The following is a 15,550-nucleotide window of genomic DNA, read 5'->3' as shown; positions in this document are numbered from 1 at the left end:
CCATTATTATTATTACTGCTACTACTACTACTACTACTACTACTACTACTACTACTACTACTACTACTACTACTATTATTACTACTACTACTACTACTACTACTACTACTACTACTATTACTACTACTACTACTACTACTACTACTACTACTACTACTACTACTACTACTACTACTACTACTACTACTACTACTACTACTACTACTACTACTACTACTACTACTACTACTATTGTTACTATTTCATCTCCTTTCGATAAAAATGTTTACGTCGATTTCGTAGGTGGTACTATATGCGCAAACTTTGCATAACGGCTTTGCTGTATTGCGTTGCGTTATTTTACTGCGATAGGTGAAAAGAAGCAAAAAAAAAAAAAAAAAGAAGAAAAAAATATAGGTGACTTTTGGACACTATTATCCCGAATATTTCCTTTCGCATATTTATATGTATATATCTTTTTTCCCCTCTCCTTTCTTCGCGAGATTCGTAATCGAGATAAAACCCGCAGCCGTCTCTGACAGTGTTTCGTTGTAGATACCACGTTAAAATTTCCACAGCTGTGTACATGAAATCGGAGAAATTCTGGATTCTACTGTCCAACTGTTCACTCAGGCAACGAATACATATGACGTGTCGGTGTAAGTTATTAGTCTTGTGCAGTTGGAAGTAATATGTTCATTTACGAATAATGTGGTGGACAGAGATTATGCAAGTAACAACTATACACGAAAGTATTTTCATACTTGTTTCTCTCCTAGTTATAACGCTATTTTTATACATAACAGAGTGATGTTGACCGCCGAGCAATCACAATGTCATTAATTCCATGTGTGTTATTATCTTTTTTTTTTTTTTTCCTCTTTCCTTTTGTATATTGTGAACCAACAGGTGTTCGAGCAACGCGATCGAATCTAAACGATGTGTAGCTATTGTCGTATGTTTCATATTTAAAAGAAAGAAAGAAAAGATGATGTCCACCGTTTCGTAACTGGTAAATGTATAAATTCAAGTGCGGTATTATGATTTAGGACGTATTAGCATCTTTAGAGGAAATAGGAAAGTGGTATAATAAACGAGACTATTTATTAACGTGTGTTAAGTATTTATTTTTTATGTTAAATCTCTCGAAAGGACAGTCACATTTGTACGGTACAAAATACCTTTAAATATTGTTTGGTCCTCTAAAGTATATCGGACGAGCAGCCTTAGAAAACATTTATGGATCTACGCAGAGTGGAATGATTAGACAAAGATCAATTAAAGTGTAGTGCGAAGAAATGTGAGGGGCTACGAATAGTGGATCATTACATATTATGTAAAAAGAAAAAAAAAAAAAAAAGTGGCGTTTGACTGTGACTGCAATCATTATTACGAAAAGAATGCGCAATTACAAAGCACACATACGAGCGAGAGCGGGAGAGTGAGAGAGAGAGAGAGAGAGAGAGGGAGAGAGAGAGAAAGAGAGAAAGAGAGAAACATTGTAAGCCATATGTTACTCTGTACAACACGCAACAATGTCAACGAAAGAAGAAAATATAATCGGTAAACGTAAATCGCTACCGAATAAAATTGTTGCGTGCGGTAGATCATAGTTTTCTTTCTTTCGTAATTTTTTACGTTACGCGTGTTTGAAAACTCGAATCTTGTTCAATTTGCTCTTGGTGAAAAACAAAAAGATTTATATACGCTAATCGTGTGGTGTCCGCCTGGAGCAATTTTCTGTTTAAGGTAAAACGAAAGGATAAAATACTGATACTCGAAGGAAAAAGAAAAAGGAGCATTGAGTTATCGTATGCGCGTGAGACGATTGTGAGGCAGAGGGAAGAAGGAAAGTAAACGAGAGAACTAGAGAGGGGAGAGAGATAGAAAACGAAGAGCACACGCGTAGGTGGCAAATTTTCGTGGGCAAAAAACTAGGTGGGATGGCAAAAAAAAAAAATGTCTTCTAACTTTTATGAATGTTATTTAATCGAGAAGCGTCGCTTGTCGTTGAATCGAGAACGCAGACAAGACGTGTATAGAGGGACGAAAAAAGAAAAGAAGAAAAGAAAAAAAAAAGAAAAAAGAAAATAAAAGAGCAAAGAAGGAAAAGAACAAACTACAGAAAGCACAATAATATTGCGCTTTCAATACGAGTCTCAATGGCTGTGTTTCATTTTTCTACGGCGAATGACGCTCGTTGTATCATTCACTTGTAACTCTAATGATACTGCTATATATCTACTTCACTGAGATGGCGGGCAAATGGCAAACGTGTGAAAGAGTTAAGAAACGGAACGATGAATGTACCATTTTGTCGGTCTCTTAATTAATAATTGCACATTTACACGCTACATTAGGTGAACCGAGAAAAATACGAGAAGTAGGAAAAAAATCTGCAAACAACTGTACGTCGTACGGCTATTGAATTAAGTAATAAAAATAAAGTGTCTGAAATTTAAAAGCGAAGTCAACTTAACCTTATAAAGTGTATGATATATACATATACATATGCATATATACGTAATATATATATATACACTTGACGTTCATTAGTAATAAGTTACGGTCGCATTGTGGATAGCATGTGCTTCTTGCGCTTGGGTAAAGCAACATGTGTGTTCCGTGAAGAATGATTGTAGAGTGTCAATATTGTTACAAATACCTCATAAGAGACGATGGATCACATATATTATTTAAACGTCGTTCATTCAGTGATTCATTCGTTTATTTATAGTATTATGCAAAGTGACAGGAGAATTCTATTAAATGAATCGTATAATAAAGAAAGGAAAGATTATGCAGTGTAGAGTCTCTCTTTATACATTATATACGTGTATGATATGCCTTTTTACCCTGCTGTTCGCATGAAAATTCAAATGTTTCATCGTTTTTCAAACAAGCCGTTGTTGCCAAGATATTTTGCATTACAGTTTTACTATTTTTTTTTTTTCTTTTTTTTTTTTGCGAATATGCGTAAGTAGTTCCTTTTTATATTTTAACATAAAAAAATTGCATAATCTTTTATACCGTACAATTTTTAATTCATGCAATTTCAGTAAGATAATTACCTGTGTGTTCTCACATTCGTATCGGCGATGAAGACTATTATAAAATGTTTAGTTTTCATGGGTATAGAAAAATATTGATTTATATAAAATATCCTAAATCACTATTAAAAATATACATATCGACCACACACAGATAATTTTCATGCATGTACCTTCATTATTTTATATATCTAGAAGAGAAGGGGAGAATATGTTTTAGAGAAGCAAATAAATTTTAAATGAATTCTCACACGCGAATTTCTTGATTTTAATCGGGTCAAAAGGTTAGAGCATTAAATTTAATTATAAGGTCTAGGTAAAGGATAAACTACTGTTAGCGATAAATTTATAGTTTAGGAAACAGATAATCCTAGTTGGGTATCTTTATATGGTAGGTGTATTATCTGGAACTGGAGTACAAGGGATCGTAACCGCTGATGACGAAACGCCAATTCTGTTGGGAGTAACTTGGACCAATCGTATAAGACCACGATCGCAATGGCGGCGTGGCTGAACAGTTTTGCGTTATCGGGTGGTTAGGTAGAGGCTTCTAAAGCCAGCAAGTTTGTTTTCTTATGTATTAGAATATTCATATTATCGTGGCTCAGTTTTTTATTCAGTCATGTATCATTGTGGTTTATTATTGGTCTTATTGGATCTGTCTTTAGATGGTAAATAATCCTAACCTACGACACCTTTGATATAAGTATTTTACAGTGTAATACCTAATAACCTTGTATTCCAGTGGTTGGGAGTGTTTCTCAATTAGAAATTGACAGGCATTTGGAATTAGGTAGAGAATTTTTAGCAAAAGGACAGTTACAGGATGCGCTGTCACATTATCATGCAGCTGTTGGTAAGTCTTGTTTGCAAGCGTCTATTTTAATACATTTTCTTGTAAATAACTTTTGCGATATTTTTATAAAAAATAAAATGTACAAAAAATGAAAAAAAAAGAAGAAAAAAAAAATATATATATATATATATATATATATCAAATTTTCTTAAAATCTTGATATATACTGCTTTTATAGAGGGAGATTCAAATAACTATCTAACATATTATAAAAGGGGCACAGTTTATCTAGCATTAGGTAAAGCCAAATTTGCTCTCCTTGATCTTGATAGAGTCTTGGAATTGAAGCCAGATTTTACTTCCGCCAGATTACAGCGTGGCAATGTATTGCTTAAACAAGCCCAATTTGAAAAAGCCGAGGCCGATTTTCGAGATGTTGTAAGCGCACTTTTATCTAAGAACACAAACTTACAATTAATATGCAGCGCTTCCATTCTGTTCTAATATATCTGTTTCATTCGTTATAGTTAGCAGTTGAACCGCAGAATTCAGATGCCTATAACGCCTTATATAAAATAGCACCTGTCCAAGAAGATCTGTTAGTTATAGACAGATTAATGACGAATGGTGATTATGCAGCAGCCGCGCAACAAATTTCCAGAGTTATCGAAGTATGTCCATGGTCAGCCGAACTTAGGGAACGTAGAGCTGAATGCTACGAAGCACTCGAAGATTATGTTAGTGCTATTTCTGATATACGTTCTACAACCAAGTTACAATCTGATAATACGCAAGGATTTTTAAAATTATCCACCTTGCATTATCGTCTTGGACAAGTCGAAGAATCTTTAAAGTAAGTAGGAATAGAACGTAAAGTTATGTATGTCGTATCTTAATTCATATAATTAAAATTATGTACGTGCAGGGAAATTCGAGAATGTTTGAAACTTGATCCGGAGCATTCAAAGTGTTTTTCATTTTATAAGAAAGTTAAGAAAGTGGCAAAACTATTAACAGATTCGAATGAGTATGAGAATGAAAGAGATCACGCTAGTTGTATAGATTCTGCTCAATCTGTACTTAAACTTGAACCACAAGTAGCTAATGTGCGTTTCATTGCTCATCAGCATCTTTGTAAATGTTATACTGGTAATTCAGAAGCAAGTCAAGCAATAAAATATTGTCACGAAGCGTTAAAAATAAGAAAAGAAGCTGCAGTATATTGCGACAGAGCGGAAGCCTATCTCGCTGCTGAGATGTTTGACGACGGTAAGTGTTATTTATACAAAGTGTCCCATTATAACTTTGATACGCGATTATCTTGCAAACTGTACCTTTCGCTCTTCAATTTGAACATTGAACTACTCTCTCTACTCCAGACTTGTTAATTCACTTGAGTATTCTCGCACGACGATTTGTTTAAGAGATAATCGCGTGAAAATTATACAGCTGTACGTGCACGTTGTATGGTACATGAATCTCTTGTGTTGTTAATACAAGTTAATATCGTAAAAATTATTTTTCCAAAAGCGATCAGAGATTTTAAAGAAGCTTTGGAAATTGATATGAGTCTACAAAGGGCGAAGCAAGGTCTTCATAAAGCGCAACAACGACAAAAACTTTCTGAATCACGAGATTATTACAAAATTTTGGGTGTGTCAAGAACAGCATCTAAACGTGATATTATCAAAGCATATAGGAAAGCTGCGCAAAAATGGCACCCCGATAATTTTCAAGAAGGGGAGGAGAAGAAACGAGCAGAGAAACGATTTATTGACATTGCAGCTGCCAAAGAAGTGTTGACTGACGATGAAAAAAGAGCGAAATTTGATCAAGGAGAAGATCCATTAGATCCTGAATCAGGGAAACATCAACAAGGTTTCAATCCCTTCCAAGAATTCCATCACTTCCATGGCTCTCCCTTCCAATTTAAGTTCCATTTTAATTAGTAATCTTTGTTCATTTTCACGGTATTAGGTCAAATAAAATTCCTAATTTTTCATAGTATGAAAATATTAAATCGCTATGTACGCAATATGACATTTGCCAGCTGAAATTTAATTTTGCTAATCTACCTCGTCGGTAGTCAATATGTCTTGTATCTGCATTGAATCAGAAGACTGTATACGGAAAATTATTAATCAATCAGTAAGTCAAGTAAAAGTGACCAATAATAATAATAATAATAATAATAATAATAATAATAATAATAATAATAATAAATGATAAACATGATAAACAAATGATGAATCGTGATGACACGTGATTAAATATTATGTTGTTGTCCGAATCACACGAACTACAAAATATCCTCTCATTGTCAGTTTTCAGTCAATAACTTGTTATTGAAATTCAATATATACATAATGTAAATAACGTATGCATATAATTTAATATGTTAGTTATAATAATAATAATAATAATTTATATAATATGGATTGTAATAACTTTGAGTGAATTGACTTACTGAATAACTAATAAACGATATACTTGATGCAGACTGAACGTATAATCAGTTTTCGGCGATGTGAATATTCGGTACCGTCGATACTATATATAGACTATATATAGATTTCGTACCATTCGAAACGAAAGTCGTGATCGAACTCGCATTTTAATAAAACTATAGGATATATGGCGGCGATAATGTTGCTGCTACCTAAATGTTACAGCGGTGGGCTGTGGATTATTGAGTTTAGCTTGAAATCATGCGACGAATAGATGGAGCAAATACTATTGAAGCCATTTTTGGTAATGTAACGATCGAGTACAGGTACACTTGAGGATGGATAGCGGAATTATGTTATGGAGTGATTGTATTCGATGTTAATAAACACATGTAGGGCAATGCTGTGTGCGTGTTGTATTCGCATGAGTGTGAGAGAACTTTATGTAAATACTGTATCTCTATTATTTGTTTAAATATATTTGATTAATTTATATACATATATTATACTTTATAAAATACGCGACGTACGTCGTATATTACGCTCTTAAATACCTGCCGCATTCTAAGAATATTTTAACGTGTATCGATCTATTTCCATCTAAATTTCTCTTTGAATGGCCAATATTTGTTCTAGATTTAACTAATCCTACCATTGAATGGTTGGTTTTAACTTATATATTATTATAGACAATCGATTATAGACAATATCGGATGATTACAATTAGTTTATGTCATGATTATATAGTTCATTTAAAAAAAAAAAAAAAAAAAAAAAAAAGAAAAGAAAAAGTGAATTAAAGAAATTTATTTCGCTTTTACGAGATTAGTTTTGTAATCACTGTAATTATTATTTATTATTACTGTCATTTGCAATTTTCTTTCTCATTATGATGATTCGAATGTAGAAAATCGTTAAAGCGAGTCAACTATTTCCCCATTTCTTCTGCAATGTTATTTTGTATTTCTCATTGGCAGTTGAGAATATCATAAATTTGACTACTAACTATTAATGCAACAAGGACAATAATAATATAAATGAAGAATGAATTAATTTTTAAACACTTCTCACGATGATTATATGAGTTACAATAATAATAATACTCGTTGACTTTATTATTTACTTTATATAATATTTATTAAAATAGGAATGACAAAACAAGTTATTCAAATTGAACAATGATTAAATTAGACTAAAAATTCATCTTTAATAAGGCAAAATAAATATATCATTCGATATAATTTAAAGAGTGGGATGCTGAAAATGAAAATAAAACTAAATTGATGATGGTATAAGTGAAAATGTTGAAGGTTACAATAACTTTGTCTAAATTTACTTTTTATTAACTATCACCACTATCTACGTACATTTGAACACATGTTGTATTTAGCGGAAACAAAACAACCTTAAAACATACTATTGTACTATTACGATAAACAAAATATTAAATGGAATTTCTTTTCTCTCTTCTATATTAGTAATTTCGATATAGTATATAATTGGATGTATCGTATTCTCTTTGCGTAGAACCTAGTAAAATCTTAAAAAAGAAGAAAAAAAGGAAAAAGAAGAGAAAAAAAAAAAAGAAAAAAGAAAAAACGTTACAGTAGAAGAAACTAATACGAACAGAAGAGTGATTTCTACGTTTTTATTCTCGAAAATATTTGATCTTGTATAGATGAGATGATTTTCAGACGTGATATATATTACGATTGAAAGATTTCGTTGTGGTAACTTGTTGTTGCGGTTTTCTTTTTTTCCGAGATCTTAATATCATACACGTTTGCTAAAATTATGTACATAATATATGTTTTTTACCAGACGGTACAGCACTATTGCCACGAATATCGTAATACCTCCTGTTAGGTAAATGAATATTCTCGTCCAAGGATAGCAGCGCGAATATTTCTAACAGCAAAAATAAAAGTACCACCTTGTACTTGCTGTTAACTTGAAACTAAAATTACAGTTATTAAGGACAATCCTACTAACTTTAATTCTTTTATCCTACTCAACTTGTGAATTGTACTTTATTATATCAGAGAGTAGAGTAATTTCCATATGTTTATTTTATAGTATCTACGATATACATACGTGTACTTTGACACCGAACGTTACATTCAACATTTAGCATAACAAATTTTGTACCTGAATAAATTGCGTATAGTATCTGTATCTGTTTGCCATAAGGAGAAAGAAATATGTATTTCAAATGGAATAGTTTTTAATGCTGAATAAGCAGTGCACCATTCTACCGTTCTATAATAGATCATCTCATTTTTCTCTTTGTAATACTATCCTATTTTTCTTTTCTTTTGTAAACTTTCTGTAATTTTGTAAATCTATTCTCAAGAATTTTCAGACGTTCTAAATAATAACGCGACATATACGAAACATTTACATGTATATATAGTTTATGTTGATTCATTTCGAATAAATTAACTTTCCAGCAAAATAGTTTTATATTTTGCTAAAAGGAAAAAAAGAAAAAAGAAAAAAAGAAAGAAAAAAAAAAGAAAGAAAAAAAGAAAGAAAGAAAAAAAGAAAAAAAGAAAAAGAAATAATGACGATGTACATGTAAATTTATGAATATCAGGTATTTTCGCGCCAAATATCGCATAATTTTAACGCACTAAGAGCAGTGACAAGAGTAGTTCTTGTTATATACATAAAATTGTATGCAAATGCATTTCAATTTTCCAAATACCTAACTTTTGACGTTGTTGTCCCATTCTTCAGAAGTTTTGATCGAAATACTTTTGATCATTGATCCGTAAGCCGCTGTCACGCTTCAAAGCATTTGGCTATCTTCAGTCATAAACTGAAATAACAGATAGCTATGTACAAGTATTACACGAAATAACTCGTATATTCGTGTGGCATTACGCCTCTTCTCGGATAGAAGGTATGACTTGTTGAGTATTCTAATAGATTCGTAATCGAGCTCATATAAATGTCAGCGAATCTGAAAAGTCTTCTTGAAAAATACGTGGGGTTGTGATATGTTCTAAACACAGAGCCAAATTGTTCGTTGAATACTCGTTTTATCTCGTTCCTTAATTTATCTCTTTCCTTGATCCATTCATCGAGTACTGCTTGCACATCCGTTCCTTCGTAATCTTGATGTTCTTCGATCAATCCTGTCAGCATTTGCAGCCAATTTGCATTTTCTTTAAATTTTGGATTATTCAATGTTGCAATTTCATGCTGTAACAGGTAGAAATAGTTTCTGTTATGCGGTTGATCGTTGAAAATAACAATCTGAATCTCTTATCAACCTTTGATAATATTAATGTAAGACTTGTTCTTTTCATTTACAGATTTTTAGATTTAGACTATTTAGATTTTAGATTTAGATGTATATTCTATATAGTAGACTAAAGTATAGCGGGCTAGATAGAATGTAATTTTGAATTGGTTTCTTAGTTGCGTATAAAAGTGCAAGAAATTGCAATTTTACCGTTAATTCTGTAATTATAGCTCCAGTTCGCCAACCGTGCTCCAACGTTACATCCGCTAAATCGCTGTAAGGATGATCTCCAAAATATAATACTTGATGGCCCCGCCATCCGGTCATATCTTGTAATTGTTTAACCGTGCCCTAAGATTGAAAATTAACGTTACTAACCTTAACTATTGAAAAATGAGTAAAATAATTGGGAACCTATACTTCATTTCACCCATACTTCAAGGTATATAGCTCCTTTTTTAAGTTTGGTGACTCGGTCCCACAGCTGCGTTTTGTTAACTTCGTCGTATATTCTAAGAGGTCGAGATTCATCGGTAAAAAATTTCGGTTTTCTTGCTTGTACTATCACTACATCGAAATAATCTTTCCAATTATCGCCAACCAAAAATCTCATTCCAGTATCGCTATAAAAAATATTAATATACGCATATATTTACGGAACACGAGAGCCCACTGACGCCCGATATTAAATATGAATATTATTTATTTAAAAGCTATCAGTTTCATAGATATATTCGATGCTATTTACTACGAAATCTCTGTTTGAGAAATTATGTATCTCGAATTGGGAAGAGCGTGTACGGTCTTGCGTATGGTAGCAACATGTTGGATTCGAAGAAGGAAATGAAATTAATCTGAGACGATAGTAGACGATAATAGCTTGATAATACCGATAAGACTCGGTAAATTAATAAATAAAGATCGAATAATTTACTTTTTATGTCGACACCTTTATATATATATATATATATATATATATATATATATATATATATGGATAAATAATATATAAACTGGCGACGGGAAAACTACACGTACGTATCTTTAGTATCTTGTTAATGTCGTTCGTTGCACGATACTTACACAAAATGAAAAGGGCTATTCGTTACTAAAAACATTTTTTTATTAGCTTTCTTAAGTCGATCGAAAAACCTTTTTAAATCCTTATTTTCTTCCAAATATTCGGATACATTTTGTACTACCAAACCGTGCATTATAGGATGACAACTTTGTACAGAATTCTAAAATATAAAAGATCAACGATATTCATATTTATGGAAGCAATACATACGATATCATCGGTATCGTCTTACCTTAACGTCTCTGAAAAGTATTTCGGGGTGATAATCGATATGATTCCTAAGGAAGTACTCGGTAACGTTACATAAAAGACTCATTTCCGGTACCGAAAATAGATCAGCCAGCTGAATCATTTTCGTTCGGTGCAGTGCATCCTAAGAAATTAGTATCTATTAATTTCAACTATACATAGGGAATCTGGCCAATCTGTAAAAATCTACGGCTCGATACTCACTTTCTTATGTTGGAAAAAACCCATCGTGAAAAACATACAAGTTGATGCGTGCAAACAAACAAAAGACGTTTAGATTTTGAACGTTTAGATCGTTACAAGACCTTACATTCGCAGTGTTTTTCATATCATTTGAAGTTTAAATGATACGTAACAATTACAAAGGAAGATCAAGGTTATTATGTGTTATTGTTCGTTTGTATTTATATGTTATTCGAAATGCTTGTTTGCCTGTTGAAACGCCGTTGAAACGCCTTTGAAACGCCTTTGAAACGTTTCATGATCTACTATGGCATTTATCGTTTTCAACATAGACAGGAAACGTGACAAGTTTTAGAAAGTGGCAATTTAATATTATAAAAAGGAGTAACTGTACATACGTGCATAAGACAAATAATAAGAAAGGTCTATGGTAAAATTATTTTAGATGTGTACACACGTGTATATTTCTATGTGATTATCGTATGTGTGGTATATCGTACGTGTCGTACGAATCTTAGATACAACCAACTATCACGATTGTAGTGGTAAAATTGAAACTAATCCAAAGACTAACAAGCAACATGATAATTGCAAATGTACACTTGGAAATTAGTATCACAGCTGTCATTAAACATAATGCGTGATATCATAGCGTTGCAGACGATTCCACTATACGTACGTACAGTACGTACACTATATAGTTTGCTCGTATAATGGATTATCGACTGTTTAAAAATAATTTCATGAAACCCATCTATGGGATAAATATCTTTAAAGTTTTATGTAGATTTTTGGATCTGTTTCGAACCTTATCGATGTAATCGTGATAGTCGTATCGCGAAACGTATTGAAAAAACGTTCCTACAAGCGTTTCGATAATCTCGCGAGCCAATGTATGCATTACTACGAAGATCGCGATTAAAATCTGATCGCGTGCAACTGATTCTTTAAACTATTTATAGTACGTATTTATGCTTATTCGCGTTTCTTGGTAGTGTCGGATACCTTCCTTAATTACTATAGTTACATTAAGGGACACCGAGATCCATTATTCTTAATTATCCGGTTCATTCGGGTATGCTTACATGAGAATGTTTATGAGGCGCTTCCACATAAGCGATCGGTATTATCCGGTTTTTGTAGAGCCTAAGGACCTCGTCGGCGGGTACTGGATGCAAACCGCGGTAAACGGCGCCAAATTGAATTTGCAAGAAGCTGTCGAGTTTCAGCAGCAGACCCTTTTCGATGTCGTAATGCAGGCCACGAACTGCGAAATTCTTCTTGTACTCGAGGTTGCCGATTCCCACGGGGTACTGTACAGCCGATTAAACGAGTTTTGCGTCAACTTTCGATTGAAATTCTCGTTCGGCTGTAATTGTCGCTTGATTTTCGAGAAAACGTTGTCGCTGACGAGCCGAATTCGCGAGCAGAAACGAGTTAGCAAGTTTCATTCGCTGACTCGAATTAGTCTCGGCCGAGAATTAGTTTGAAAGTTTGTCCCGTTTGTTTCCCTACCGGGGTACATATCTCCTCGTGTCAGTGAAAAAAATCGGTAAATTGGTTTAACGCGTACACTGCGTCTCGCAATTAGATGTTTATGCAAAATCCTGTCTCGACGACGAAGGAGATTAAAGAAACGGAGTTTTCGTAAAGGTTTCATTTCATTCAATTTAATTTAATTTAATTTAATTTAACGAGCACCGTTCGCTGCATTTTGCCACTTTTAAATTTCCATCTTAGCGAACTATCTTGACATTTTCAATTCTTATACAGGTATAAAGTACGCAGGATACAAGACGAGGAAATTTAATTAAAAGTATGGAAGATTATTGGTACGACTTGGTTTTGTTACGCCATGCATTCGATTTGTACGCATAATGTTATTACCTTTGTTCTATCGTTAAAAAGAACGACGAATTACTTTTCAGTACGATTTTTCAGATTTCTTGACATGGCATACTTTCTTCTCGTTTCTTATCGCGCTATATAACGTAATTATAACGTAATCGACAGCAATATAGCATACAAGACGAAAGTATAAAAATTGAAAGTTTCTGAGAATGGTTTTATAGCTATAAAATATCCATAACATAGCAACGTATATCTTTATATACCTTATACTTTTGAATGAGCATATCACGACCCAGACTGTACAACAGGTAATCCATGGATGGCTTGTAACAAGCCAACGTGTAATCATAATCGAATCCATAAACTTGCACCTCTTTCAGGTCGAGTTCGTTGCAGGCAAACACCCCTTTTGGATTCACGTCAAGGGGAAGTTTTTTAGCTGAAAAGGAAATTCACTTTATCAACGTCGATTGCATGCCTGATTGCATAATAAACGTAAGTAAAGTTCCGTTTATCTCGAGCCATTGTACAGTTTATATCATCGGTTCGCTAGAGTTAGAGCGCAACTAAGAAAAGTAAACGGAATTAAAATAGAAAATTATTAATTATACGATCGTTTAACAAGGAAAAATACTTTTTCTTCCATTCCATTCCGTTCCATTCCAATTTAGCTAATAATCGCCGAATTTCAATAATACGATAGTTTTAATAATACGAAGTACGTCAAGTATTTTGCCTAAAAAGGATCGGAACAATCTTATTTTACGGTATTTTATTTCGTGGTATTGTTTCCGCTGGATGGCGTAATTATAATTAGCACTTATTTGCACGTAAATATTAGAATTAATTTGTACACATCATTTTTGCAGTTTTCACTCAAATAATAGGAATTGACGTTCGGATAAGAGTTTGCGATCGGTAGTTGATTTGGTCGAGTACTAATTAAGCGGAGTTTGTTCTAATTCTTATCTTTCATTCGAAACGATTAAATGCAAATATATTGAAACATTCGTTTGACATTTAACACACGAGTTAAGGTTTCCATCTCTTTTATCATTTCCTGCATCGTATATAACGTAATTTAAAAATGGACTGGCGCTATGATACACATATCGGACATATATATGCATATATATATATATATATATATATATATGCACGTGCCTCCATACACGTGACCTTGTACGAGGACTTTTCAATTAAATGGCAGGATAGCGTATGGGATTATTTCTCCATTTCGATTTACGATAAGTCCGTGCTCTCGTTTTGTTCCGCGGATGCCTGATACGAGATACTTTTCACCGTCCTAGATTTTTCTGCTCGACCGTTCGTCCCGTCTCTCCCGCGTTCTTTTACTAATTGTCTCTGTCTGTCTGTCTGTCTCTCCCTTCCTCCCCCTGTCTCTTTTTTTCTCTCTCTCCCCCCTGCCCCTCTCCTATCTATCTATCTATCTATCTATCTATCTATCTATCTATCTATCTATCTATCTATCTATCTATCTATCTATCTATCTATCTATCTATCTATCTATCTATATATCTATCTATATACAGCGGAAACTGTTAATAGATGCAATGTACCAAACATTTTTGAAATTCGCCAAAAAAGCAATTGTTGTATGGCCGTATTGTTGTTGTTTCGCGCAACAGATAAAACTACTCGACAGTGGTACATATGTATATCTGATTTAGTTTCAAGATTAAGCGTAAATCGAATGCTTCCTGAAAAGGGGGATGCATTAACAAATCAATTATGATTTCCGCACGAATGGACGCGACTATCAAGGTCTCGCGCCAGTTGCATCGGTTCGAAATATCAAAATATCGAAATGAAATATCGAAATATCGAAATATCGAGATATCAAACTATCGAAATATGGAAATGTGGAAACGTCGAGGCGCGCGCATGCGCGGACGAATCGCGCGGCAGAACGCGTAAAAGTTCGACCAAGATAGAACGCTGAACGATGGGACGGAACTGAGAAGGATGCCGAGATAAGATGGCCGCTGTTTGCATACTTGGTACTCACACTTGTACTTTTCTCGTGTCTTTTGGTAATTGTCGAGCATGTCGTTGCGCGATATTTGGCCACGGCTAAGGGCACGATCGCCGATGGAACGCTTGGGTACGACATGACTGCCGGACACGCGAACCAACCAAGACGGTAAGACACTTTCGACTATGAGATGCGATGCTGCAGCGACGGCGAGGGTCCTCGTGTTCAGCATCACGAACGATTGGCGGGTGTACACCTATGATCACGATGCTCGACGATTGGCGCTCTGCACGGCGGGAAATTCGAAATAGTACACTGGCAAGCGTGTTCGAGGCCTCGACGTTACCAAGTGTCTGTCAGGCCGTTTGTTGTCTTTCCTCTTGTTACTTAATCGTAATCGAGCACGCGTGATTTAACTATAAACTCTAATAACGATAAATTCGGCCTCCTCTCTTATATATACGTTCCTCTTATGAAATACACATTTTACTCGTTATTAGTAAGTACTCGCTATTTATATCGTCATACTGCGTGCCTGTAAGCGACGAATCGGGAAGGCTCGGGAACGAGTTTGAAGCGCGATAAGTGTACGCGCACGTCACGTTCGACCGACTATCTATCGCTGTTCGTTTTTGCGTTCGCTTCGTAACGAGGGAACGAAGGGACTG

General features: G+C 34.1%; 3 protein-coding genes across 5 annotated transcripts in view; 2 read left to right on the top strand and 1 right to left on the bottom strand.

Moving 5' to 3' along the window:
- Positions 1-151: 151 nt before the first annotated feature.
- LOC122572078 (dnaJ homolog subfamily C member 3) lies at positions 152-6,767 on the top strand. The gene is made up of 6 exons (XM_043736660.1): positions 152-3,700; positions 3,775-3,885; positions 4,064-4,263; positions 4,353-4,678; positions 4,751-5,094; positions 5,356-6,767. The coding sequence occupies exons 1-6, from the start codon at positions 3,652-3,654 to the stop codon at positions 5,772-5,774; spliced, it is 1,449 nt and encodes a 482-aa protein (XP_043592595.1). The 5' UTR covers positions 152-3,651; the 3' UTR covers positions 5,775-6,767.
- Positions 6,768-7,593: 826 nt separating this feature from the next.
- LOC122572077 (5'-nucleotidase domain-containing protein 3) lies at positions 7,594-15,525 on the bottom strand. 3 transcript variants are annotated; one of them, XM_043736659.1, is made up of 9 exons: positions 14,916-15,525; positions 13,150-13,325; positions 12,121-12,348; positions 11,057-11,059; positions 10,836-10,946; positions 10,606-10,763; positions 9,959-10,145; positions 9,733-9,873; positions 7,594-9,479 (listed from the first exon to the last, which is right to left on the bottom strand). In XM_043736659.1, exons 1-9 carry the CDS (start codon positions 15,112-15,114, stop codon positions 9,123-9,125), a joined length of 1,560 nt encoding a protein of 519 aa, XP_043592594.1. In that variant the 5' UTR covers positions 15,115-15,525; the 3' UTR covers positions 7,594-9,122. The 3 variants fall into 3 exon arrangements, with proteins under 3 accessions (XP_043592594.1, XP_043592592.1, XP_043592593.1); XM_043736657.1 differs by having other exon boundaries at positions 10,836-10,976; positions 14,916-15,524; XM_043736658.1 differs by lacking the exon at positions 11,057-11,059 and having other exon boundaries at positions 10,836-10,976.
- LOC122572075 overlaps positions 13,361-15,550 on the top strand; it is a 64,235-nt gene continuing 62,045 nt past the window's right edge. Inside the window, exon 1 of the mRNA XM_043736648.1 lies at positions 13,361-13,381. The gene's annotated coding sequence lies outside the window, so the exon portion shown is untranslated. The remainder of the gene's footprint in view (positions 13,382-15,550) is intronic.

Source organism: Bombus pyrosoma, linkage group LG10 (genome assembly GCF_014825855.1).
Source record: "Bombus pyrosoma isolate SC7728 linkage group LG10, ASM1482585v1, whole genome shotgun sequence".
Classification (NCBI taxonomy): domain Eukaryota; kingdom Metazoa; phylum Arthropoda; class Insecta; order Hymenoptera; family Apidae; genus Bombus; species Bombus pyrosoma.
The sequence above is the reverse complement of the archived record's forward strand: the minus strand, read 5'-3'. Positions and strand labels throughout refer to the sequence as shown.

Coding starts and splice junctions, on each gene's coding strand:
- LOC122572077 (XM_043736657.1), bottom strand. CDS start 15,114: ATGCTGAACACGAGGACCCTCGCCGTCGCTGCAGCATCGCATCTCATA. Junction 13,326..14,915: donor GACACGAGAAAAGTACAAGT/GTGAGTACCAAG, acceptor TTTCCTTTTCAG/CTAAAAAACTTCCCCTTGAC. Junction 9,480..9,732: donor CTATAATTACAGAATTAACG/GTAAAATTGCAA, acceptor TACCTGTTACAG/CATGAAATTGCAACATTGAA.
- LOC122572078 (XM_043736660.1), top strand. CDS start 3,652: ATGTATCATTGTGGTTTATTATTGGTCTTATTGGATCTGTCTTTAGAT. Junction 3,701..3,774: donor ATTGGATCTGTCTTTAGATG/GTAAATAATCCT, acceptor CTTGTATTCCAG/TGGTTGGGAGTGTTTCTCAA. Junction 4,679..4,750: donor CAAGTCGAAGAATCTTTAAA/GTAAGTAGGAAT, acceptor ATGTACGTGCAG/GGAAATTCGAGAATGTTTGA.